Source organism: Pagrus pagrus (genome assembly GCF_965226575.1).
Source record: "Pagrus pagrus genome assembly, chromosome: 11".
In the NCBI taxonomy this organism is placed as follows: Eukaryota; Metazoa; Chordata; class Actinopteri; order Spariformes; family Sparidae; genus Pagrus; species Pagrus pagrus.
Genome location: NC_140195.1, coordinates 7,475,868 through 7,503,576, shown reverse-complemented (window position 1 = coordinate 7,503,576; position 27,709 = coordinate 7,475,868). Strand labels below are relative to the sequence as shown.

At 42.2% G+C, this 27,709-nt stretch overlaps 3 protein-coding genes across 7 annotated transcripts in view; 1 reads left to right on the top strand and 2 right to left on the bottom strand.

Annotated features, from left to right (window-relative positions):
* The window catches only part of LOC311265645 (PDZ domain-containing protein 4-like), a 33,901-nt gene extending 29,991 nt beyond the window's left edge, over positions 1–3,910 (top strand). For all 3 annotated transcript variants that reach the window (XM_084367530.1, XM_084367529.1, XM_084367528.1), the window contains one exon: positions 358–3,910. In XM_084367530.1, coding sequence (XP_084223656.1) covers positions 358–2,355 — 1,998 coding nt within the window. In that variant the 3' untranslated portion in view covers positions 2,356–3,910. The remainder of the gene's footprint in view (positions 1–357) is intronic.
* Positions 3,911–4,664: 754 nt separating this feature from the next.
* kdm5c (lysine demethylase 5C) lies at positions 4,665–23,499 on the bottom strand. Of its 3 annotated transcripts, none has more exons than XM_084366010.1 (29): positions 23,116–23,499; positions 21,375–21,522; positions 20,663–20,740; positions 20,433–20,555; positions 20,139–20,309; positions 19,870–20,004; positions 17,645–17,701; positions 14,070–14,193; positions 13,698–13,978; positions 13,013–13,171; positions 12,778–12,897; positions 12,508–12,666; positions 11,555–11,736; positions 11,254–11,416; positions 11,046–11,165; positions 10,763–10,957; positions 10,411–10,592; positions 10,168–10,292; positions 9,917–10,064; positions 9,753–9,843; positions 9,251–9,633; positions 8,982–9,120; positions 8,677–8,856; positions 8,461–8,589; positions 7,573–8,328; positions 7,394–7,436; positions 7,100–7,299; positions 5,844–6,032; positions 4,665–5,727 (listed from the first exon to the last, which is right to left on the bottom strand). In XM_084366010.1, exons 2-29 carry the CDS (start codon positions 21,516–21,518, stop codon positions 5,719–5,721), a joined length of 4,785 nt encoding a protein of 1,594 aa, XP_084222136.1. In that variant the 5' UTR covers positions 21,519–21,522; positions 23,116–23,499; the 3' UTR covers positions 4,665–5,718. The 3 variants fall into 3 exon arrangements, with proteins under 3 accessions (XP_084222136.1, XP_084222135.1, XP_084222137.1); XM_084366009.1 differs by lacking the exon at positions 23,116–23,499 and adding an exon at positions 22,667–23,053; XM_084366011.1 differs by lacking the exons at positions 17,645–17,701; positions 23,116–23,499 and adding an exon at positions 22,667–23,052.
* A 3,879-nt stretch (positions 23,500–27,378) lies between these two features.
* iqsec2b (IQ motif and Sec7 domain ArfGEF 2b) overlaps positions 27,379–27,709 on the bottom strand; it is a gene marked incomplete at its 3' end in the record, with an annotated part of 31,348 nt that continues 31,017 nt past the window's right edge. The window contains exon 15 of the mRNA XM_084365823.1: positions 27,379–27,412. Within this exon, the coding sequence (XP_084221949.1) occupies positions 27,379–27,412 (34 nt within the window). The remainder of the gene's footprint in view (positions 27,413–27,709) is intronic.

Genomic DNA, 27,709 nt, shown 5'->3' with positions numbered 1-27,709 from the left:
CACCAAAAAATGTCATGTTCATACGTACACGCCTTCAAGGTGGGGTGAGCGACTCTGGAGAAACAGTTGATTGTTGAGTCTCATTCCAAGGTCCTCGAATACCGATGCTTTGGTCGGTGGCTCAGTCTGAGCCACTATTGTTTATCATTCAGAGGCTGTCAAATACCGCCAACCCTGGAATGAGACTCAGCAATCAGCTATCTTTCTCCAGAATTGTTTATCCCAACTTTAAACACAGTTCTACATTCTAACGCATACTTTCCTTTGTCTTTTGTTTGTCTCTTCAACGATGAACTTTGACTGCGATGCCATCAACCAAATTCACCAACCTGTGCCTGATACACCTCTACCTGTCAGAACGACAACCAGCTGGACCCAGACGAGCTGGACCTGGAGCCACTGGACAACGCTGTTCACCTGCCCAGCAGCCAGAGATTGAAGAACAGCACCTCTTTCCTGGGTGCTGGACCAGGCAGTGTTGCAGCTGGGGGTGTAGGTATCCATGGTCGCTCCTTTAACAGGGATTCACCTGATTTACTCCAGACGGTGCTGAGCAACAGCCAGGAGCTGGACAGCGGGGTGGGCCGTACAGATGAAAGCACACGCTATGAGGAATCTTCAGAACATGACCTTCTGGGAGACGACCACACCAGTGCCTCCAACACGAACGCCACCAACACGCCTGGCAGTATGCGCAAGTTTTTGTCCGGCCGAGGGGACACGCCGCCCCTGCTGCACTCCCAGGACCTCCAGTTCAGCACCGACTCCCTCTTAGGGCTGGACTGTTATAATGGAGGGGGGCTGGAACAGGTGGAGCGATTGGAGAGGGCCTACATGGCCGATCCTTCGAGGATGATGATGCCTGGGTTGACCGAGGAGGAGTGTGAGAGGTACAAAGAGCTTCTGGAAATCAAGTGCTACTATGAAAAGAACAGTAATGAACTGATGCTTCTGGGAGGTCAGGGGCCAGCACAAGAGGAAGGGGGTATCGCACTGGATGTGAACAGGAATGAGAGCCTGACGCAGCATGAGATGGCCCTTCTGGAAGAGGAACTGCGTCACCTGGAGTTCAAGTGTCGTAACATCTTGAGGGCGCAGAAGATGCAGCAGCTGCGGGAGCGTTGCCTGAAGGCTTGGCCTCTTGAGGACAAGAATGGAGCAGGTGCAGGGGCTGGATTAGGAGCTGGATGCTTGGACATGAACGGGTCTTTGGTCGGTGAGGAGCCCTGTCATCACGCTCTGTCAGATATCAACGAGCTCCCAGAGAGGGAGCGCTCGGATAAAGACAGTACGAGTGCCTACAACACTGGAGGGGAAAGCTGCAGGAGCACCCCTCTGGTCAATGAACAGTACCCGTCACCCTCTACACAGAGCCTGGAGGGAGCAGAGCCTCAGCTTCCAACGTCCACTAGGCAGAGAGAGAGAGGAGCCAGGGTGGAAAGAGGGGACGGGATCCAAGCAAACCTCAACCAGTCCTTCTCTCCTCGCAGTCAAAGGAGAGGAGCTGAAGCTAAGACATCCAGCCCCAGGGAGAAGGTTCGGTCCCTGTCCAGGGATGCAGGAACCAGGCGTGGATCAGATGGAGGGGTGAGACGTAACCCCAAAGAGAGGGCTGGTGGATGCAGCGCCGAGAACAGCCCTTACCTGTCCCGCCGTCAGACTGACACAAAGCCACCTCAGCGCTACCTGAGCTGCATGCAACTGAGGTCTCCCTCCACCTCTGAGCGGCTCGGTGGACTCAGAGAGGGCTACATGGAGACTACAGGTGACGCCAGCCCAATGAGCTTGGGTAGCACGTGTATAGATGCTGCCCAGGCTCCAGGTGCTGTGCCTTTACCCTTGTCTCCTCCGCTGATGCCTGCCTCCCCTCGTATGGAGTGGAAGGTGAAGATCCGCAGCGACGGCTCACGCTACGTGGCCAAACGGCCCGTGAGGGATCGTCTCCTGAAGGCACGTGCCATGAAGATCAGAGAGGAGCGCAGTGGCATGACCACAGATGATGACGCTGTGAGTGAAATGAAGATGGGCCGTTACTGGAGCAAAGAGGAGCGCAAGCAGCAGCTGCTGAAGGCCCGAGAGCAGCGGCGGCGCAGGGAGTTCATGATGCAGAGCCGTCTGGACTGTCTGAGAGAGCGTGAAAGGGAGCAGGGCGGCAGCGGTGGAGGACAGCAGGGGACAACAAACCAGCAGGAAGCCACCACCATCCTGGAGCTGTGCCACCGCAGGAGCCAGAAGAAGCGCAGTCGCAGAATCCTGGACAACTGGATCACCATACAGGAGCTACTGGCTCATGGGACCAGGTCTGCCGATGGGAAAAAGGTCTACAACCCCCTGCTGTCTGTCACCACAGTCTGAGATGAGATCAGAGTGAGGGTGGCAGGGAGATGAGAAAGTGCCAAAGTGCTTTGATAGGGCCTTGAGGACAAACACAAGCTGCTTCAGGACACCTTGGCACAAATATTTGTCTGCAGGGATGCAGCAACTTTCTGAATCAAAAAGTCCATGATGGTAATATTAATAAAATATTAATATTAAGAAGCACACAGGCTCCAACCTAAAACGTTTAGATGGGAGAAAAGCTCATGACAGAGACTGCCCGGGTTTGTGTGTCCAGGAAGACAACACAGAGCTACATTTCAGAAACGCATTCCCTGATCAGAAATGAAGACGTGCATCAGAAAAACGCCTCCCAGTCATTTTCATGATGCTTTTACCTCCAACATGAGAAGAATGTGACTCTTATCTTACACAAACATGTACCAGCTTCCTAGATGTTTAAATCTGGACACCACAGTAAATGCACAAGACAAAAAAAAGAAGTCAGAGCACAGATTAGCATTTCTGAAACATTAGCATTCAGAGGAGTCCATTTAGAAAATGCATCACACTCGAGATCTGTCTTCTTACGTGAAGGAGAGATGATGCGAGGGATGCAGTCTAGCCATTAATAGTAGTAGTGCACATCTTAAGAAGTCATCTTTGCAGGCCTCTACATTTTTATGAACAGGATAGAGGAAAATCACAAGTGGGGCTAAGAATCATGCAGCTGTGAAAACATTGAGAAAAAGCCACTTCTGTGCCATACAACTGTATATTTAGGACATTTTTTAAAAGAACATTTTGTGCCAGTTAATGTTACATTTTTTTTTTCAGTCTTGCTGTGTTCATGTACAAATGCTCCTTTGTTTTTGACACAGGAAATGCAACATCAGTGTCAGACCACAGACTTTTTTGCTTTTTGATAACGAGGAGCTGAGCGGTGCCTTCCCTTCAGGCAGACTTGACTGTATAGCACAATTTTCAAAAGCGATACAAAAAGGCTGAACCGGTGTAGCTGAGAGGGTGAACGCTGAAGCACAGAGCTGTCGACGCGGCTAACTGGTTTTTAATGAAAGGCACGTCGTGTCATACAAAGCACAGAAAACATTTGATATTGTTGTGTGAGCAGATATCAAGTCCTTTTTCATCTAATTTCAGAACATCCTGCTTTTTCCTGATCGATAAGCTCTGGTTAATATGCAATATGATTTTGGTGTTGACAAAAAATGCTGTCAGTTTTTTTTTTTACTCTTTAATTCTGTGCTCTCTCTGGATAACTACGAGTACAAGTACTGATAATGACCTTAACAGCCAAGAATGAGTTGATTAATTTACTAAACAAAAGCAAATTTTTCATTTGGCTTATGTGCATGTTTGATATTGAGACAGAAAGGTTTGGGTTTTTTTTTTCTCCATGTACTTAAAGACTAAAAAGCCTTTAACATACTGTAATTGTGGATGTGTCTTTCTATGAACTTGCTTAAAAATTCTAGCATAGAAAAAGAAAACATGGTGTACTTGTTAAATATTGTGACGTCCCTGTGTCTGCCATTTCACGGTGAAAGCTTTTTTTAAATAAATGCTGTGATCATGACAACTGTTTTTTTGTACTAATTGATGCTGTGTGTCAGGATGTTCATGATTAACTGAGAAAATCCATGTTTACCTTGTTTTCACCCGTCTGTCACGAAAACTACTGAACGGATTTCTGTGAAACTTGGATGGCGGATGTCCCGCCCAGGATAGACCCCTTAAACTTCTGGTGCAGATCCAGAAAAAGGGGACGAATCCAGGAATGTTTTCCCACTTTCTTTAACATTTTCGTCAATTTATCAGGTAATAATGCTGATGAAAAAGATCAGACGTGTTGAGGTGGGTGGCATCTATGAGTGAGTGAATATCTCATCACTGTACTCGAGTAGAATTTTTCAGGCATCAACCTTTTTACTTTTACTCCCTATTATAAAACACAAATATCTTTTCTTTCTACTCCTTACATTTCCAAAACAGGCACATTACTTTAGTTTAAATGCATTCGAGGGAAATTATCGATTTATTTTGCATCATTGCGCGATGCCTTCCCAACATCTCAAGACTTATTTCAACACATTGGACTTTTCAGGGCCTGTACTTTCTTATTTTTACTTGAGTAAAGAAGTTAAATGAGTACTTCTACTTTACTTTTACTACGAGAGTCTTTTTTTACACAAGCGTCTGTACTTCTACTTGAGTATAAAATGTGTGTCACCTTTGGGCTGGAGTGAGTTAAAGGGGGACTGTTGGGCCTTGGCGGAGGTATGCACTCTAATAAGGACTTTCAAAAAGAGAAATAATGAGTCAACATATCCTAAACAATTCTAAACCTTTATTTTTCTAACAAGAGTGAAAAGAAATAAAGGCAACATTAAAATGAAAAGTTTATACACAAACTCACGACAACTGCGTGTCTGCAATATCAATAATAATAATAATAATAATAATATAATTTCAACTCAAGAAACAAAATAAATTGTGACAAAGTGAGTTACAGTGAAGTTACCTTAATTTGCAAAGAGAAAGAGAAGGAAGGAGGGAGAAAAAGAGGTTGAATTGAGAGGAGTAAAACATGGAGTCAAAAGGATGGGTGCTTAAAAAAAGAAAGGAAAGAAAAGGCATCGAGGGGAAGGAAGGAAGGAAAAAAGACGAAGCCAAGAGGTACAGATATCCATTTTGGGAAAGTAGCACCAAAAACATGAATGCCTGTTTTTAACACTTCCCAAAATTTAAACAGTTTAGTCAATATGCATTTCCCCTCAAAACAGCATCAAAACACAAGATTCAATACAACTAAAAAAAATACAAGTGTAACCACGGTGCTGTTGTCTAGGATCAGCTGTCACAACCCTCTGCTGTACCTCAGCTTCAGGATTCATGTCCAAACAGAACTGTCTAAGTAAACCCATAGCTTATCCAACTCCGGTGAGTGAAAGGAAACTGCAACTGCCGGCACTGAATCAGGCTTCGGCTGAACTAGCATTTAATACAGTTGGGATAACATAGCATACTGACTGACCTCAGAGACGCTCCGATCGCGGTAAGTCCAACACAGTCTCTATATGTTCACAGGAAAAAATGGGTCCAGGGAAGGTGGGGTGGTCGATAAAGTTTGGGTAAGACAACGAGTCTGAACAAAATCTTGATGGGTGAGTTATGGCTGAGTGTCGGATGAGACAGTGGAGTGTAGAAGAAGAGTCATCGCTCTGTTAGTGTCTGGATAAATGAATGAGGGATGAGAGGGGATGTAGGGTATCGGGGGAGGGAGGGATGTCCTGCATCTTTCTATAACTTGACACTGTCTTCTGGCACAGAACGCTGTTTTCTATCGATTCTGCAGACTGAACGGATCCAGCGTTGACTTTATCACAAAATCTGTCAAAAGGAAAAATGTTTATCTCAAAGAAACTTTGAAACTTCATTTAAAAACTGCAAATATTTGAGTTTCCAGAAACTGGGGGGAAAAAAGTGCTTGAAGGAAAAGCAAGTACCTCTGGACTGGTCTGGGCTGTTAAGTGAGGGGAGCGGCTGAGGCTGAGGGGACAGGTTTTCTTTGACTCTGAGGCATCCAGTGACCCTTCTCTCGCCCCTTCCCCGCTGCCACCTCTGTGGTTCTTCCTCTTCCTTTTGGAGTCCTTGGCTCGTCCGCGGCCGGTTCGCCTCTGCTCTTCAAGCTCAATCTGACAGAGAGAAGGAGAGAGGACAAGATTAGATGATTAGAAAAGACGTGGTCAAGGTGGACAAACATTACTACTATTGTACCAAGGCAATAAACACAGCAACTTATTTCCTTGACTTCTCAACAGACTATTGGAAGATGAGTAGTACACCTCTATTAAAATGCATCGAGTTCATCAGAGTTCAGCGGATACTGTCAGTCATAGAAGCGTGTGATCTTGAACGACTGGCATCCTGTGGAGGTTTTTTTTTCTTATCACTATGGAGCCATGTTTTCATGTGTGGTTTGTTTGATCGTTTGCAGGTGCACTCAGGTGACATTGCACACATTTATACCAACAGTTTTATGCTGTTCGGCTCAATCAATCCATCAATGCGCCAGAAAGGAAGAAGACTGCAAATGTTAATCACGGAAGTTAATGATTCGTCGATTAATCAGCATTAAAAATGGTAGTATTTTGTTACAAATTACAAATACTTGGTTATCAAAGTGATCAAAACACTGGTATCAGAGAATGTGTTTAATTAAAATACAACTAATTTGTTATTCGAAAAAATACAAAAAGATATTGAATACAAACTGATATTATCACATTTTAGCCATTTAAGTCACTTCAATATGAGTTGGATCTTGTTGCTCCTAAATTAAAATTAAGTCATTATTTTGTGTTTAGTTCATCATTCAAGTAACTTATCTTTAACTTTACCTGTTCTGTTAACTTCTTATTTAGCCTTCTCTGATCTGGCATCGAGCATCGATCATGTTAGTGGTTAAAACAGTTATCTAATGGAAAAATGTCCAATATTTTGAATGTTTTATTGATGATTAACTGATAAAAGATTTAATTAAGTTTAATCTCCAATATTCTTTATTGGGCGCAATAAACTTGTTTCAATAGAAGTAACTTGATACCAAAACGCAAAAAGGTCTTGTGTTGTTTTTGATGTAGCCATTTATTGTTTAGGTTACTTTGTTTGAATGTACTTTTCAAGATTAGGATACGGTTTAATTTATTGTTTTATGTTTGTATGTTCACATCTCGCCCCCTCAAAGGTTTGCTTTGCTGACCTGAATGAGCGTGTGCAATGTTTCTCTGGGAGGAACAGAGGCGGCTTGCAGGACTCTGTGGATGAGGAGTGTCTGGTCCAGCGACACCTCCAGCAGATCTCCTTCGAGCTGCAGCTCCTCCAGTTGCACCCTGGTGGCTGCTGAAAGCTCCACTACCTGGCCTTTTAGAGAGGGCAGCAGGGGCAGCAGTAACCCCACACCTGGAGAGTCAGCAGAAAGAAAATGTTGTCAGGGCTGGTGTCTGTGGGACAAGTCCACTTTAAATGTTACTTTGAAATCAGCACACCATCTTACCTGTAACATTTGACTTCTTGCTGACGCCATTTTCACATCCAGCCTGTGAGCGAATAGGAAACACAAAACAGGCAGGTTGGACACAGTATGAAAGAATAAATGAAAGAATATCGGACAGAATTTACTATTTATATTCAGGCAGTTTGAGGGAGAACAAAGAGTCAGAACATGGTGTTAACCTGAGTGCCGTTGCTTTCCTTGGCGTTCTTCCTGGGTGATTCCTCTGTCAGATCAATGACTCCATCCTCTCCCTCCCCTCCTTCGGAGTCCGATAAAACAATCACCGAGCTCCCCTCTGTCCCCTTTTCTGTGTCTTCCTCTTTCTCTGTTTCACGACGGAGAGTCTTTTTGAGTTCTTGCAGCCTCTCAAGCGCCCGCTGCAGTTCCGGCGTCTCCAGCGCCTCCTTGGCTCGGCCCTGCCAGTTGATGGCCCTCTCTGTGAGACACTGCAGTGCTTCTCCTTCAGGCAGACGCACTGGCAACCTCTGCAGGGCAACAAGTAACGCCAGTATAGTCTCCAGACGTGGGCGCCGTGACCGCTGGCATCGCGGACACAAGAAGCGCGAGTCCCAGTCCCACCAACAGAGGGGGTTCATGGGCGGTCCCGAGGAGGGGAGCAGGGAGGGGAAAGGAACGCAGCCACCGTGGAACCAGTCCTTACACAGATGGCAGCGGAGTTGAGGGGTACGTGGCTGAGCGGCGCACACACACACCGACTGAGGAGGGGTGGTGCAGGTGTGGTTACTGTTGCCGTTCTCTTTTAGAGAGTTCTCTGAGCGGCTGGATGTGTCCGTCTCCATGGCACCGTCCCACCTCCCGTTCTCCTTGTCCTCCTTGTAACTTGCAGTGTTAAGTCCAGACTTACACATGTTCAATGTCTGTAGCCTCAGTAGTGCCTCCTTCTCCTGATGCTCCCCTTCTTTGAAAGCCATCACCTGGAGACAATGCACACAAATTCAGACTCACATACACAGCAAGTATTTATGAATGAAACACAAACACCCAAAATGACAGAACTTAATCTTAGAGAGATTAAAAAGAGACAAAGACATGCTCAATGAACTCACAATAGCTGCAGGGTCCCTCAGGTCCTGAGCAGAGAGGCCTAGTGTGTTGGTATCAGAGTCGTCTAATGGCTCATCCAACGGCTCCGATTCATCTCGCCTCTCTCTCCTTTTCGCACACGGACATAATACCTGCAGGGCAACACTGGACTTTAATGCATGCTCTCAGTTTTAGTTTCAAATTCTAATATAATTTTATTTTCCCCTGGAGTTACCTACCTCTAACAGACTGTGCGGACTGCTTTTCTTCAGGAAAGTCTTGCTGGCCTTGTCCCTCCAGGAGTGAGCGCTGGCTACCTGCAGTTCCAGCTGTCTTAGCTCCTCCATGAAGACCGGCAAGTCCCTCCCAATAGCCACCAGGCCCTCGAGGTCATCCAGACACGGGTAATGCTCACCATTCTAAAACAAACCAAAAAATGGGTGCATGTTTAGCAATTCTAGGTATTTCATTTAATTACAACATTACAGAGGGGGTAGAATAAAAGTGAAGCTTATCTACAAGAAACCAGAAATGTTTTTTGTACCTGGATTTCCTCAAGGTCTGTTACCCAGGCCCGTGCTCGAGTGAGGCAGCCCTGCAGAGACTGAATGTTGGGCAGCTTGACTGGAATAAGCTGGGCCTCATTTACTATTGCCTCCAGGGTAGAAAGAGGGTGCTTTTGCCTGGAGGAACAAAACCACAAATTCATTTTGACATCTTGCAACAGGACAAACGGGTTGTGAAAAATTCTGACATTCCCTGCGGCAGGTGACGTTCTAGAGAAACATTTATAGGTTGACTTGGTAGTCTTACCTCTGTTCGAGGCAGATCTGTGCCTTCTCCTCCCAACGTTCTGCAATCGTGAGCAGCTCCTGAAGCTCTGCCATGGCAGTCTCCACTGACACACTCTGGGGCACGTTGCAGCCTGCTTCCATCAGGTTCCTTAACACCTCCAGCGTCACCTCTTGCCTTTCCCCTCCTTCTGTGCCTAAGGTGCGCCTCACCTCTGCCAGCCAATGGCCTTGTTCCTTTAGGCCCTGGAGTAAATTACACTCCGGCACAATAACAGGCAGTTTGGCCCCCTGCTCCAACAAAGTCTGCAACTGCTCAGGTGGTGGGGAGTCCCTCCTCCAGTCCTTGTCGTTGACCAGCTCTTGAGCCTGGCTCTGGAAATCCTCCACTGTCCGCAGAACCGCCTTGAAAATCAGATGGCAAAGAGGTAAATCACAAGCGCACAAAAAAAAAAAATCCAACGACAAAAATCTGAAATCTGAGAAAATACAAGCTAGTTGCTCAGAGTGACACAACTTCTCACCTGCACTTCCTCCAACTGGGTCATCACACAGGGCAGGTTTTGCATCGTCTCCACCAAGGATTTCAGCTCTGCCAAAGTCATCTTACTCTCACTAAAAGACAGCAATATGTAAGTGCATGCAACTGAACAGTTCATGTAGATGTTAAGTTTGTGTTCCATCATACCTGGTCTTTGAGTCACTGAGGAATTCAGTACTGGTCCGCTGGCAGTGTTCAATGTCTTTCAGAACAGTGTTGAGTTTCCGAAGGAGTTCGTTGTCGGGAAACTTCTTCTCTGCTGCTTCTGCCTTCAGCAACTCCAGGTCATCAATTCCTGCAATGCAACAATCATTTTATCCGTGCAATTTCTTTAAGAAGATCAACATTTTCTGTTGTTTGCTGAAGTTTAAAGGATTATTTTTTTGTTGATTTCTCACCTATCTTGTGTCCCTCTTCCTGCTCCAGTGCCTCTTTTACTCTGTTGGCCCAGTAGTCAAAGGACTCAGACCGAACCTTTAATCGGTGTAACATGCCTAACAACTCATCCAGGGTATATCTGTACCTGCAACGTAAAAGGAGAACAGACAATTAGAAAGAAAATATCATTTTCTTTTGAAAGACTGTTGTAACTGTTGAATATTGTGGCTAAATGCACCCACAAGTACACAAGAGATAAATACCTGAGGTAGAGTTTGTCAGTGGGGCAGTTGCAAAGATCCTGAGTGTGATAGAGACACACCAGATGCTCGGGACAGTTTGAGCAGGCCAGAGCAGAAAGGAAGCATGTGGTCTTACATTTATCGCACTGTCTCTCATCATCAGGCAGCAGCTCAAATGCCTCACGCTCTGCTTCAGTAATGCCCTGCAGGTACAACACACAGACTTTATAAGACAAGTTACCCGCAAATTCTCATAAGGACATTATAACAGACTAATACAGCACAGTAACAAACTAAATGAAGTTCATAAAATGAAGAAATGGCTGAAAAATAGAAACAAACCATATTAAGATCTATTGACTGTTACTCTTACCCTTTCCATCAGACTTTTCCGCAGCTTCCGCTCCTCCTGAACAATAATGAACATTTCCCGGTGTGTGGCTGCAGCCAGATTGAGGTCTAGTTTCTCTGGGCTGGCAGCCATTTTACAGGTGAGCTCCTCGTGGGAGAACACACAATACCTCCTCAGACGCCGGTAGTGCTCAATACAGGAACGGCCGGCAGGCAGCTGAGAGGGAGAGAGAAGAGGGGTGTTGATTACGCATTACTGTGAACAAAGTGAAATGATGCGAGATAGAAAGTGTGAATGGACGTACCCAGTCTGCAGTGCAGAAGTTAACAGCTTCAGCAAAGTTATATCCCTGATTGAAGCCACTGTGGTAGGCTCTGGGGAAGGTGATGACGAACTCTCCAGCACACTGGTTGGTACGTACAACCTGCCAATCAGAAACGCCGAGCTCAATCAAAGAAAACCTTTCAACACACCGTATTTCTGCTGCGTACATGTGTGTTTATGTGACTGACCGGTACACCATGCGACATGAGGATGTTGGGGTTCATGATGGTGACCAGCTGGTGCAGGAGGTCGGGTTGAAACTCAAACAGCTCTGGTGTCAGCTTCTTCATCACCTCCTCAAGACGCTCAGCTGCTACAGAAGGAACCCCATACCAAGTCTTTGGTTCACCCCTGGAAATAATAGAAAGGAAGAGGTGAAGAAGTGAAGAACGCGGAGGAAGCTTTATAGTCTTTCATATTCCATGTTATAAACCTATGACTACGATAGAAGACCAAATCCCAAACAATAAACAAAAAAGGGCTCATTACCAGTGCAGGTAGTTGATGGAGTAGCTCCAGTGATCCTCAATGTGCCAGCAGAAAGCTGAGAACACCATACCGACATAAAGCCAGGGCACCTTCATCCCAGAAATGTCTCCATTAATGTGACACAGGAGGGACTGCTCCAGCACGGGCATCACGTTCAAGTTCCAGCCACTGCGAGCGTATTCCTGAACGACGGAGAAAACTGAAAGTCAGCACTGGACTATGATTATGAAAAGGCTGCTAAATAACTTCTGATTTAAATTCTATTTAATGTGATTCCTGTTTTAATTTTTTGACCTATTTTTGAGCATTAAGAGAAATTCCAGATTAGTTTTCAGCAGATTTGGGGTTTGGTGTTGTCAATAAAAAAGATTGATATAGGATACCATTTTAGATACCAGAAGGAAATGTTTTTATCAAAAAATAAATATAACAAGGCTATAACATGACAACAAGTTTTGACCTTTCTTACCTCGACTAGTAGAAGAGAAAAACATATAGTTAACATTAAATAAAACACTTTTAATTAGAATTATTTATAATTTTTCTCTTCAGATTAGGCCTTTAAAAATAATGTTCGTTTCAACTCCCTGTTGGAGAGAAGACAGAGCGAGAAAGCGCAGCTGGCACTGCATCAATACTGCAGAGATCGAGTTTTGAAACCATTTCAAATATTCAGAAACTGAGGGTGCCAATTTTGTGATTCTTTTCATCTTTTCATCATCTGAACCAAACACATACTTATCTCCATGACAGCCAAACAACGTTACTACAAGTAGCAAACTCAAAGTTCTCTCATTTACTGTTGAATGTAATCAAAACTGTGCAGTTATCTAAAATGTAGTTTTTCAACATGTAATCCCAAACAGGATGCTGCTGCCCTCCCTCTAACGATGAGGGCTATTCATGCAAAAGAGTTCATAAAAGTTTACAAAGGAAAACAATAATGTGCGTACCTCCTCTTCCTTCGTGAGCTTCCTCTTCCCATTGTTCATAGGGAAGCCGCTGCCAAACTCTTTGGAGTGTATGTCCGCTCCGTACTCTACGGTCACGTCTTCCTCAATACTGCTGACTAACCTCCAGAACTCTCTCTCCACAAGCTCAGTGGGAACCATCTACATCGAGAACGACACACAGGCTAGAGATTAGTCTCTCACATTATCACCGTGAGGGAAGAGTAATGCTTCATAATGAATAAGTGATATATCTTGTGTGGGCGCACTTACATGGACAGGCATGTTGAAGTAATCGGCTTTGAAGGCATCTGCCATTTCCCCAAAGCTCTGCAAACTGTATTCTCGTGTTGCCTGTTCAAAGCCAAATGCTTCTGCAGGTTTCTTGCACTCCTAAGTTAAAAAGCGAGACAATCAAAGATTAGTCACGTGGGTTAAAAAGAAATCTAACACAATACACCATGAGTAATAACAACACAAACAAGTGCTTTAAAACATCTTCACTTACCTCTGCCACACACTTAGGGCATCGCCAGTTGCCTTTGGGAGGATCAGTGAGTGGGGGGAGTAGACAGTAGGTGTGGTAGTTATCATCGCAGCCATCACACAGCAGGAGTTTCTCGTCATCATCTCCCCGACCACACATCCGACACACGAAAGAATCCACCTTTGAAAAAGTAAGAAAGAAAAAACAGCACAGAACATTGACTTTAGGGCTTGGAGCCAGATGAGGCCACCACAATTCTCTATAAAGCACTGACCGGGTCAAATTTGATTGTGAGGGAAATAGTGAGTCCCAATCCTGCATTCCTAAGTGAAGTGCATTGTGTTTGCAGCCGTGTGGAATCATTTGACTTCTCATGGTAGTTTGATAATAAACTGTTATCAGAGTTTCTGTTTGGAGTCAGTTCACAGGTCCTGGAAGATATTTATTTGTGTTTATTCTAAATAAACAATTCAGGGAGACCTCTGATGCCGTTCATCACCACACAAAAGTGTCCAACCAACTCTCTCCAGAATCATTCCACCTTTAACACAATGATAACTAATGAAAACTTTAAACACAAAAATGTGCTTCATGTTTGATGTGAACAGTAAATATAGCTGAATTATTCTCACCAGAGAGATTAAAAAAAAAGATACAGGATAACAGAAACCATGTTTGCCCTGGGTGCATCCTTTGGTCTACTTACACACTGCGAGTTGTTGATGTTGCGTCTCAGCCTCATGGTCATTTTTGTACATGGTTTATCAGAATCATCTTCCTCCTCCTCATTCTCTTTCCCGTCTTCTTCCTTTGGTTCTTCTTTCTTCACTTCTGTCTTAACAGTGACGCTGGGGGGAGGCAGTTTGGGGCTCGACGTGCTCCCGTCACTCTGCTTCTCTTGGGGCTCCAGTGGCTCTGCTTTGACTGAGGTATCAACAGGAGCAGGGGACACGTTCTCCTTGATGGTCAGCGTTTGAGGCAGCTCATCTATAGCAAGAGCAGGGATTGTTCAGATATCAGACAAGTTTTTTCTCTTTTTTTTTAATTTGAAATGCAGGTGGCAGGATGTGGCGCTTACCTTTCTTCCGCATGCCTTTGTCCCTTGCCACCAGTCCAAGTCCCATCATCTTTGGCCCAGCGCCGTAGATCTGTAGCTTCTTCAGCTCTGGGTTCTTCTCTATGTCTTCCTCTGTAGGTTCAGGCTGCAGATCAAAGTACATCTTCGTCACAAAAGCATAGATGGACTACAACTACTCTCCAGAGCACACAGAGCAAAGCAAGGGTCTAAGCCAAATGCAGAACAGTAAAAACATGAGAGCACAGAAATGCATCACAAGAGGGAATTGTGCTTGGTTAGAAAGTAAGGAAAAGTTAGCCTACATCACAGTGAAAGCTTGAAAAGGTTAAGACCCATCACCAGAAGACACAGTCACCAGCAGTTGCAAACATACAGTTATTATAAAAGGTTATTATTTAGAGTTTGATTATTAGAATTCTGGCTTTTATCAAGAAAAGAGGACAGTAAGTCAAAAGCAAAGAAAATACTTTTAAGTATTATAAAATATACACATCAGAACATGCACAAGCTATTTATAAACACCGTTTTATCATTTGTTTTTACTTGAGCTAGACTTATTACCATTAGCTGTTTCTGGGGAATTATAACCACTGAGCAGGGCTTAAGGAATAGCTGTAGTCTAGACATTTTTTCTACCCATTATCTCCGTCTTGCAGACTATTGCGTCTTTGGTCTTGACCATGTCCAGTAAGCTTTTTCTTGTGTGTGTATGGGCTTTTATACTCCCAGTCCGTCTCCGGCTGCTCTCGTAGCAGACTGGAGAGGCTGATCTGCTGTCAGTTCCACATAGAAACACAAAATTGTACATACGTTTTGTTGTCAGAGTTGTTTTCTCTTCCAATCACATTTCAAACTTTTCTAAATCCAAAAGACTGCAATGCGTCTTTGAAGTTACATCAAAAGCAACGCCTTGATTCCACGAGCATGTCTCTATGACCTCGTGAGTGCAACTCAGTTTTGTCCTTATTATCCACCTGGCTTCATACCTCACTAGGAGCATTTTAGAAGCACGTCTGCCTGATATCGTTAACCTGATTAATGATTTTGTCATTTTGTTCTTGATTTTTGTGCTTCTACCATGGTTAAGTAGGCTATTTAGTTAAATCGTTTCTTTTTTAATCTGTGTTTGTCATTATTTCCCAGCGGAGAACCGCTTCTGGGAAGCTTCTGAAACTCACTGCCTGGTGGGACCACAAGCATTATCTAGAAGGGCCATTATCAGCTTTGGCTGCCATGTTGTGGCGGGAAGACAACGTAGACATACAGAGTGGGCACGATTGCTTTTAGATTCAGTCTTGACCTGGACTTCGTCTCTGACACTACAGCATTTGACATGCTACCAGATCATAATCCCATTTTCTCTTCTCACTTTCTATTAACCCATCCCAAGAGGGTCGTGTTTATAGTGAACTGCATTGAATATCTTCTTGCAACAGTAAGCTTTTGGATGTTTGGAGACATCCAGGTGAAATTCCTTTTAAAGCAACCTGCTCCTTTTAAACAATTGTTTTGTATTGTTCCCCCCCAAAAAACTGGTAAAACACAAAATGAATGAAATTTAATGTTGCAGTGAATGTGTTGTCATTTTAGACTTCCTCCCTTGCACAAACAAACAAACAAATAAATAAATATTGTTGCTCAAGTTTACATCACTATTATCATTAGATTTTTGGCCATATTTTGGGGCGCTAGTTCTTATATGCCATATGATTGCAAACCTTGGACACAAATCATGTGCAATCAGCATTGTAAGCGGAAACACAGAAGGTCTAAACATCACTTTCAGTAATCAGTCAGATGATCTAAAAAGCTGATAAAAGCAGCTGCTTTGTGGCAGCTTAGTCCTCCAGTCTCAACTCTTTTGCTACTCAAGTGTGCACCAAGAAGTCGGTAGTCTGTATGCAGTCAGAACACAACCTGTATTCCCACAAGACAAGTCATGTATGCATGTTATGTCAACATTGTTAGGCTGCCTATACATTGTTCTATACTGTATATCTCACACTCCTTTTCCTAGTACCTGAACCCTTTTTGATCAACGGACTTGCAAGTGGGATGAAGATCAAAAGCTTCAGACAACAAAGCAGATCATCAGGCCTTGATGGTGAGGGGCAAACAAGAAAACTTAAGCCTAGTTTATGCTTCTGCGTCGCGGCGACGGCGGAGCTACGTCGTCGACCCTACGCCGTCATTGAGCATTCGAAGTTCTGCGTCGAGGGAACGCGTTCAATTCACCGCCAAGCCGGGGGGGGGGGGGGGGGATTGGTTTCGGGGGGTTCTTGCTCTCTTGCACTGCAGTTGCGGTCAGAGCGGATATGCTGTGTAGCATTCTGGTCACAGTGTGGGGCTACAAGCTACATGCTACACAACACCAATACTCCTCCTGCCCTGCTGGGATCTCACAAAGCATGGAGTTCACAAGCAATAGGAGACAAGCATGCAAGCAGCAGAAGTAACTGGCGGTGTTGTTATACTGTTGACCGGAAAAGCAACTGCCGGAATGACGGTCTGAGCGGACCAATCCCAGTCCTTGCCGTTCGCGTCTCGACGCGTCGACGTGACGCGTAGTCAGGATTTTTTGGAGGCGCACGTCAGGCTACGGCGCAGGGTCTGCGTAGACGACGTAGCTACGCCGTCGCCGTGACGCAGAAGCATAAATCAAGCTTTAGAGAGACTTAGAAGCCATCAACAACAACAAAAAGGCTTTTGAAGGCTTCTTTAAGACTCCCAATATTTTAGTGTCAATCCTCAGAAAATGGTGCTTGGGAAGTGAAATCCAAAACTACTTGGTTCTTCTGTGTGAGTGCACTCAAAGAGGAACGCATGCAGCCACACTGTTAGCTGCTTTAGCGAGTAGACGGCAAGGCAAAGGAGCAGAAGTGAACAGGCACACAGACAGCCGAGCGACAAAGCACTTCAAGCCAAGTACAACCACAGAGAACAAGCATGGGTGAAAGGGAGAACCGCTGGAGAGCGCTTCAGCCCAAACATCTAGAGTAGCAGAGCGTGTTTGGCAATTGGGGATAAAGTGGAAGTTGAGAGTCTACAGCGGAAGGTGCCATTTAGGACGTCTGAAACGTTATTACACAACAACATTGGTACTAGGATCCAAATTTGCATACATTCATAAATGCAAGACTCAGCAGTAAGTTATTCATAAAAACTGTATCATAATGCCTAAAAACGCACTGACAAGGCCTCAAAACCTCTTTTGTCCATTAGGAGACTACGTGTTGTCAGTTTACAGTCCTAACAGTCCTTTGGTTCATGAAGAACAAACATGTTCATTGTCTGGTGTACAAATTGAGGATAACTGATTGATTTAATAACGTGCACCAACTATTATCATAATGCCACAGAGGCTTTTTTATGGCCACAAATCCGTCACGTGACCATATTATGGGTTGCCACTCTCTATAGTGAGAAACTGGAGGCGCATGAATGCATGTTAATGAAATGTTTTAGTGGTTAGTTAAAATAATAAGGCGAAACATCTAGACAACACCAGAGAGGGTGAGGTGGTCTAGGAAAAGAGGCGGGGGGAGGGGGGAGCTCATATGCTCAAGAGGCAGTACCGCAGAGATGAGTTGAGAGCCAGTGGTGAGAGGATGGGGGGCCAGATCCTCTGGACCCTGCAAGGGGAGACAATAACAGCAACAATAAACTAAGACAAGAGGAGAAAGGAGATGAGAGAGGAAGGGAGAGAGCCTGGAAAGAACAGAGCCAGTAGTTGGAGGAAAAATATCACTGGGACACATTATGAGACAAGGGTCACATCTGATGTTGGACCTTTATAGGTCCTACAGGAAATTTTTTGTGGATAGATATCAAATTCAATATTAAGTTTATTTTTTGCACTATAGTAAAGCTGTGGATCGAGCTGCATAGGTCTCTCTTGTTCAGTTAGCATTCTGAGAGACCATGTGTTTTCAGACCATTGTGGACAAACTTCTTATAAAAACACATTTGCATACAATTTGAGACAGTATTTCTGTTATCTCAGCCCTGACCTTACAAGTTGCTGCCAACAACTGATGGATGACTCAGTTGTTGCGCCAACAGTGTTTATTCTCAATGGGGAAGCTTTGGCAGCAAACAAAAATGGGTTTGGGAAGGAGTTTGGGTGTGAGATATTGGGGTTTGCTGACAATTTTGCCATCATGCATGACACCAAGCACACTAAAATCTAGTGGCAAGTAATAGTTAAGTTATTTACTGGTTCTTAACGTGGATATTTTTAGAAGTTAAGCTAAAATAGTATTAAATACAGTCCCATCTGGAATGCTTTCAAATGTGCTCACCATTAATAAATAGATTGTCAAATCTCCAGATACTGTTTAACTTTTTTAAGTAATGAGAACAAAAAAATTGAAGCAATTTAAATTGCATCAATCATCTCATGACATCTTTTTTCCAAAAAATCTGCATCAAACTTTCTTTAGTTCTGTATATAAGTAAATATGCAAAAGAAAAAAGATGTATTCCAGCATAATAAATGAATAAAGTAAAATCTACTGGCGAGCATTACGTACTCAAAGTTTGATGAGTAGGTCACTAACAACCTGGGGGGAGGGGTTAGGGTGGGAAATGCATGTAACAAGCACGTGATAACAGAATGCAGGCTGGTCCAGGAGTTGTATTGGTAACACAAATGAAATGTTTGGTGACAACATGTGGCCTGTGAAACAATTGTGTCTCTACTTGGGAGATGGAAGGAAGTAGAGCAAAGCAGACAACACATAAGCCATGGAACGGAGAGCAAAAACAGCAGAGTTAAGCACAGCAGCATGGCAAGGTGGAGAGTAAGCGAGCTGGGATGCGTTCTGAGTGCTTTATCACATTTTCCAGATACTACACTGTGACCGGTGCACAAGGTCACATGGATAAGCACAGAGAGACAGTTAATATGACAGCATGGTAGACGCTAGAGGATCATCCAACAAACACTTCATTAGATTGTTGGCTTGACTTTTTGTTAGCCTCTAATGATGGAAGCTCTCTTGTTTATTCATTTGGCTGATCAGCAGTCAGAGGACAGTAAACCATTAAATGTTAACAAGCATAAGAGACTGTCAGTCTTCTATGTTTGCTGCGCAAATCATCAAATATTTATCATCAAATAGCAAGTATATATCTGTTCTACACCGAGGCTTTAAGTCCTGGAAAGAAACCTGCAGATGTTTTCAATCAAAACATTAAAAAACACACTTTAGTTTGCACATTTATTAGTGGAACACAAATGTATGTTAATAATGAAACTAAGCTAGTAATTGCTAATACAACAAATAGAGATAATATTATCATTGGCAAGAATTTGATGTGTGGTTTAAATCCTGTGAGAAACCATCCCTGATAGAGGAATAATAGGTAAGAACACCCTCAATATGTTGGTGAAGATTCTCAGTCATCCAGGTCATGGTATATTTAGGTGCTATATGAAGACAATGAAGCTTCAGTTCTGTTCTGAAAAAGGTGAAACATCTTAATAAAAGTAAGTCACATGTTGAAATGAACACCTTTAATACAGAGCCACAACTGAAACAAAGTCCTCATTGATGGATCAGTTGCACCAAACCCATAAAGCTTTTGTGGTTTTTGAAAAGCAGCTTCATAAACCAAAATTGTACTTTTCTCTGATTAAACTATTTCTAGGCTTGATTTTCAGGCGGTCAGGCGTTTAACGGAAATGTAATCCAGAGATTTATATTTAGGTGACCCAAGTACACTGAGTGTACAGTTGCTGGTCACAGAGGTATGCAAATGTGTTGTATGACAAGTAGGAATTGGTACTCTCACTCACATCAGGTTGGCAGCGGTTTGCCCTGCGTCCATAACTGCTCATTTTGGATGGCTGCACAGACTGTCGCAGGGGGATGGAGTGGGGCTTGTACTCTTTATCCACATCCTCGCCATCATAGTGCTTTGGCTTGCAATGCTAGAGATGACGTAGAAACAGAGTTTACATTAAAACATGTCCAAACATGCTGCATGTGACCTATCAGTGTAAGTGTACAATTAGTCATATAGTGACTACAGAAAAAGGAGAAACAAGAATATGTAGAGTGATACCGGCAGGCTGGCACCAGACTGGAACATTTCAAAGGGGTAGACGATCCTCTCGTAGTGCGAGCGCAGCAGAGAGCCGATGTTCTTGCCTGGAGGATAGCCAAGCCTCTGGGCAACACGAGCCCAGCGGCGTTCCTTGCACACCATCTCAAAACCTCCTTCATCTGTCACAATCTGGAACAGAGAAGCACTTTTTTTAAAAACAACTTCAGCGAATCATAGGCAAGGAAAGAAAAACAACATCTGCTGTAAAATATTTTCTGCCTAGAAACAATTCCTTTTATTGAATGAATATACCTTTGACAGGCTGAAAAGATCAAGGATGCGCCTTTCAATATGAGGGATTTTCAAGGAGGATGCCTGGATCTCCCAAAACCTGGCGATGCGGTCCAGGTAATTCAGCTTCACTCTGGTCTCCGCCTGAAATGAGATGCAAAAGGAACCACTAGGGTTACTATGGCCCATTTCACCTACAACTTCATTCTGTCAGCAATTTACAACTTACAATGTACAAAAAGGGAACATACCTCCAACTCATTGAGCCTCTGGATGCGGGGTGTGAAGCGGAAGGTATCCAGCTCCACTGAAAACGGTGGTTGCCAGTCCTATTTGGGAGCAAAGAGATTCATCTTAAGATGTTCCTTTATTGATCCCCGTAGGAGAAATTCAATACAAGTAACATTACAACAATGCAATGTAATGCTTTATTGCATTTGTTACAAAAAGATCATTTTAATGTTCATGAAAGAAGTAAAAAAAAATGCAATTTTTTGGAACATAAATGCAATTCAATTCAATATAAAAAACTTTATTTGTCCCCGGGGGGCAATTCAAGACTGAAGACTCATGCGACTGAACACAAGTGTTAATCTTGTTACTCCTTGCAAATATTCTACATAAATGCAACCCTGCTGAATGATCATTTTTGCCTTCAACAACACAAAAATGCTGGACTAGGAAACCCCAAGTTCACAGAACCACCTGATAAACAACTTTGTCTCGCTGGTTGCACAGGATCAACTGGTTTGTGAAGCCTGCTAACTCAAAAATAGATTGACAAAGCAAAAAAAGAAAAATCTATCCATGGTGCATCTCTGATGATGGGTTAAACATCTTCAGGACTGAAACAGCAAGTTTGTGAGCTTTTGACTTAGTTCTTCTAGATTAATACTTTTCAACCTGGTGCATGCTACACACGGTGAACTGAGGGAACATGTCCAAGCACAGGCAAATATTTACTGGTGGAGGTCGAATCTTGCAGATTCCAGACTTCTCTGCAATAGGACGTATCTTGGCGATGTAGCCCAGGGGATCCTGGAACTCCTCCCATGATGGCTCAAATACTGGACACTCCGGAGGAGGCACAAACTCTTCCCCTTCCATTGCCCTGACAAGAGGAAGATCGACAATGCAAAACAAGTTGGTGAACTTGGGCAGAATCACTAATGGGCATGACAGCACTAACACTTGGATCCTAGAAAGCATTTGATGTGTGTAAATCTTGTTTTTAAATGTATCAAGAATACAAAACTCTTTCAATGCTTTAAAAAGATAATGTAATGTCTTAATTTTTGTTTTCAGATATGACATTTATGCAACACATGCATCTCAATAAATGTTCATAATGACAGTCAACAGAGACAAGTGATTTCGGGACAGATTCAAAATTACAAAGGCAATGTAGCATGCCAGCTTGATTAAATAATGGACCAGTGTATCAGAAAATACAGTTACTTCAACAGGTCACGCATTTGTTTACACAAATTCATTACTTCCTGTTCTACAACAACACTGTAATACTGTCAGCTTTAAACATAGCAGGTTGTTTCATCGTTTATCATTTACCCCAAAACTCTACCTAACAGAACAACAGACATGGGGATTCAGGGGATGAGGATTTTTTTTTGGTTCTTGTTAAACACCCCTCCCCCAACACCAGACACAACAAAACAAATGCCATGCTCTGGTGAATCAACAAGACCCAATGTAGGAAAGAGGCAAAAGTTCAAAGTCATGATTTACCAGCCGCACGACAGAACAATGATCAATTGATTCAAAAGCAGAAGTAAATGCAAAATGTCTGCTTGCACTTTAGCAATAAGCACTGCTTCCTGTACAGTGTATGGATAAGAGTCTTCATAGGAGGAATCCTCTATTTATTATCGCTTCCCTATAAAGAGTACGATTAAAATAAACACAAGTTGATGCTGGGACTTCAGTGACATGTTTCCCCATCCATCTGATCCTGTATGGGCCTTCAGACAAACAATGGCGTGGAAGCCATGAACCCTAAGGTATAGAAGGCCATGAAGGCATCACCACTCGCCAGTGGGCTGGGCTACATTGATTAACACGCATTTACGAGACAAATGACACAATTATTCGATTACATCAGCCAAACAGTCACACTTATGTACCGATGTTGCCCAACACCTTGTTAACATTACTCAATCACATATATAACTGTTCGCTGACAACTGTTAGCTCCTAGCTACTAAACTTGGGAAAACTGGTGTTAAAACTATCCTTACCTTCCAGCAACAGCCATAACAAGAGAAACAAAGAAAATGCTCTGTTGAATTCAATCACTTGTAGTGCGTTAGCTAAGTGTCATTCATTTCTGTTGTTCGGGCAATCATGAAGTCTATATGTGTCTATTGTTCAGCTATCAGAGGCGACAACACCGCTTTAAGCTAACGTTAGCATCGAGGCCTCCAGTTTTTCAGCACAGTCCCATCGTCTCCCACGGGTTTAGATAACTAGCACTAGTTAGCTAACGTTGACTGGGTGGCTGAGGGGGAAAAGAAGTCAATAATATAATCGCAAACAAGCTAACCTACATATTCAAATCGACACTAACAAACAGCTAGGTAACGTCAGTCTTATAGTTAGATGTTATTGCAAGAGGAAATGCCACATGCAGTTATCTAATGATCCCTTTAAGTACACCACTATGTCTCGATGCGTTGCCGTGACTGACCGAAGACACCTCGATGTCCCGGGGTATGATAGGGCTAGCGGCCGCTCTTCTTCCTCTGTTGTTGTGATGACTGGTGGTTAGCTAACGTTGGCCAGCTGTGCTCGGTCCAGTTGGCTAGCTATCGCTGCTAGCAAAGTTGACCGTTTTTCAGGCTCACTACTCCATATACTCCGCTCTGTGAAACACACCGGTTCACCACAGTGATGGCAGAGGTTCGTTTGATAGTAAACGAGAGTCTCAAACTTTATCAATTATGTCGTTATCAATCATTTCCCGACCAACATCATCACTCTCTTCAGGCCATCCTATCTTTCTTGACGAGACGCCATCTTAGTTTTTTCTCACGACCGAAGCACAACCTCTTCATCTTCACACCACGTCCCGCACGTTTACTCCCTGAAAGTAGTACGCACGTACGCCATCGAGAGTAATGTAATTACATCCAGAGCTGCCCAAGTGCAGTTTTTTAATATCTACGTGACCAAAACGAGTAATTCAAAACAAAAAACAACTCTCGTAACGGTTAAATCGTATTTTTTTTTATCAATTAAATAAGTCCCTGTTCATTTTAAAGATACGTCATGAGGCATCAAAAGAAAACGTAGTAAATTGCGTAGTGTTACGTTGTTATCTTAGTCCTGTGTTGTTGTGTAAGCAGGTCAATGAGGAGTGAAATTGACCTTTATTTACATTAATGTTTGTTTGTTATAACTTTGCATCATTTAGAAGATCAGTATGTTTGCTGGATTCATATACGACTAGCTGTCAAATTAAAATAGTGACGCCTCTCCTCCACTTATTGTACCAAATGTTTATGCAACACCCATCACTCACTTCTTTTAATTCACTTCTTAAATAACATTTTTATATGAAGTCACCCTTTTCATCTTTCTGTGTTTTTTTTCCTTTTACTGTTTTGATTTACTCTCATGTGACGTCTTTCCCCTGTAGTACTCTACTGCTTTTATTTGTTCATTTTTCATCTATTTATTAACCTTTATTGTTTTTACTGCCCTTAATCTTTTTATCTGATCTCAATTCCTCCTCTTATCATCCTTTATTGATTGCATTCCTTTATTTATTTCTATTTTTGCATTGCTTTTCCCTACTTTTTCTGTGATTTTGCTGTATTTTGTTTTATTTTGTTACATCTTCTGTTCTGCCTTCTTGTTTTAACTCACCTCAGACTAGGCTTCCTTGTGTCCGGCTTGACTGTTGAGTGTTTGTTCTGTTATATTATCTTTTTCCTGCTTTTGCTCATTTGTCAAAGCCCTTTGTAAACTCCTTTTTTAAAGGTGCTTTATAAATAAAGGTTTATATGGCTAATTGACAGTTTTATGTCAATATCATTTTTGTTATTCCTCCAAATTTGATAATAAGCTAGTTTAATTCTAATTTTCCCCTTTTCCTTTTGATACCCAATAAAAACAATGTTATAAAATGCTGTAAATTCACTTGGCACTTTAATGTTACCATTTCATTACAGGGTAAGAAGCCCCTGGTAATTTTGGAGTCTGTTTTTTGGTATAAGCTACATTCAGTGTTGTATAAAATACCCAAACATCATACTTGAGTTAAGATATCGTGTTATATTACTTAAAAGTAAAAGTTAATGCCAACCATACAAACAACCTAGTTGAGTAAAAATCCTAAAGTATCTGATTATCAGTGTCTGTAATTAAGTATCATAAGTAATTTCTTGGCAATAAATGTATTTAAGTGTCAAAAGTATAAATAAAAGCAAATTAGCGATACATTTACGTGTATATATGTGTATACTATGGGTTGAATGGCCGATTATCGGATCTGATATTCAGCATTTTTCTGATTATCAGAAACAGTTTCCATCTGACTGACGACAAAATAAACCAAATTTAAGGATGCCCTGCTGTGGCTCTGAGGCAGCATACAGTTATCAAATAAATGCAGTGAGAAAAAATACAACATTTGCCTCCAAAATGTAGAGTGGGAGTATAAAGTAGCAGAAAATGGAAATACTGACATAAAGGTAGGCTTACCTTAAAATTAAAAGTACAGCACAATATTTCTCTCTCTGAAAAGTTGCATAAAATATCAGCGAGCCTTTTAAATTACACTTAACATACAGTATTTTTTTTTTATAAGCAATATATAATGGCATATTATCGATGTACCAAAATATTTATAATACCTAGGGCTAACTGACAATGTGATAACATCAGTAAGTAAGTTTAGTTTTATTTTCTTGCACCCAATAAAAATAATGTAATGAAATGCTGTGAAATGACCCTCCAAAAATCCACTTGGCACCTCGATGGTGTCATTTGGTTACAGGATAAGAGGCCCCTTATACATTTGTGGTTTCCCTGTTTTAAAATCATACTATTGAAAAAGTATCTTCATCTTTTTGTGTATTCTTTGAAGACTTAATATCTAAAATATCCTTTTTTATCACAGATCACAAAGATACAATAATAATGTTAACTGGTGTTATAATGTCACAAATTAAATATTTAATGGTGGCGGCAGACGTGAAGTTATATAAGAAGTACACACAGACCAAGTCACTGCAAGGACACTTTAATTTATCAGAAGCAATAAATATTCACATCTCAATTCTCTATTCTTTCAGTACACATAATACATACACAAAGAAAAATTTGAAATCATTTGTTTTAAAATGATATCAATAAGTGCACTGACATATAAACTTTTTTTAGGCTTCGATGTTTATCACGGCAACTCATTCTCTCACCTTCAGTCTGAAATAATAAGAAAAGAAAAAGAAGTCAACATTCCGCTTTTGGCCAACATCTCCTGAACCTGTCGCTCTTTTTTATATGTACATACTTAGTGGCACTCACATGCACGCACCTGAATACAGACTGGGAGTAGTTCGTCCCAAATATGATAAGAAGCCTATGTATAGTATAATATGTACATTCAGGTTTATACAGTACAATCTATTCAATAAGTGCAGATATATTCATGCAAGAAGAGTCAAAAAGGACACCATGAAAAGAAAAGGCTAGCCAACACATACTTAAAAAATCTTGACTCTCTCCAAACCTCCGTGAAATCCTTTTCTTGAGGATTCAGATCTTCTTTAACTTCATCATCTCTTTCAGTAGCTTGTTCCACAGACTTTTTTTTTTTACTTCGTCCTCACCGATTCATTCTCTCCTAAATCAGACTATATGTAGTTTTTCCCTTGGTGATCAGTGGCACTGAAGGTAAACCACCTCAGTGCTCAATTACAACCTCAAAAAATAGCAGTAGCAAAAGGGGCAACACTTACACGAAGCCCACAGAAATAAAAGGGGAAATACAGTTTGTACCTGGAGGCTATTTTACATTCTTGACTCTTGTTTTTTGTTTTTAAACAAGAAGCCCTCAGCAGGATGCCATGGCATCAGAAAATGTGATAAGAGATTTCTCAAAGTGGCAGAAGAGGGAGGATTAGAAGAAGGCCATTTCTGACTTAAGACATCACGTGTGCAAAACCACAAGAACTCATGTAAAAGCGTGCTTCTTCAAAACATAGAATAACACACGATGACTAAATCTGATGACTGCGATGAAGAAGTGAGCATAGGTGCCGCGTATAATCATGATCGAATGGCGTACGCCTTTTTTTTTTTTCCAACACTGGGAGCCTCACAAATGTTTAAAATTAAAAATTAAAAATGAACTCAAATCCATTCAGGAAGTTCAAGTTTTGTCAGTCAGCCCGTCGGAGAAATTGCGCACCCGTTTGCTCACATCAAACAAAAACAGAAAAAGGAGGAAAATATTGTTGGAGTTGAAATCAATTTGAACAAAACTAAATCCCATTCATTATTTTCAACAATCAATAATACTAATTATTAAAAAGATGAACTCAGTGGAAACCATGGTACAATGGAAATAAATCACACTTCACATATCAGAACACCCTCTAGTGGCTATGGCAGAACTGAGGGAATTTATATGTGCATATACTCTCTATAACCATGTACAAACATCTGCTGATATAATTAATCACTGATCAAAACAATTATTGGACAATATTCATCATACTCATAGCAGGTATATTATAATATCGATAAAACAGCAAGAAGCTTCAGAAACATTCAAAATATATTATTGATTGTATCATTGATTCCCATACCCCACAAGGAATGCATTATAAAGCCAGGTGACTCCCGTTGACATGTAAAAGACCATTAAGCAAAAAGACTGTCAGGAAACCGTGCACTGGTTTTTAGAAGTTTTAAGACAAAGCGAACATATCTGAGGTCTTCTTTAGAAAAAAAGATGCCTGCCAGCGAAGCGGAACCTGCAGGAATGGACAGGGGGACATCATGAAGCGAAGTAAATTATTGCAAAGTCAAGGGACATTTTTTTTGCAACTCTCTGCTGTTTTTAATGCCAAACTCCGTTGGAATGCATTCGGTGGTTTAGTCTTTATTTACATCCCCGTGTAAGCAGCTGGATATATATGGTCTTCGTTTTTCCAGTGTCACATTATCACACCGTGGTACTGTACATGTAAATAGTCTCAAACAGACTCGACTAGACTTCAAACAATTAAAACTGAGGCAATATACCTAGATATAGATTTAGTTTCATCTTA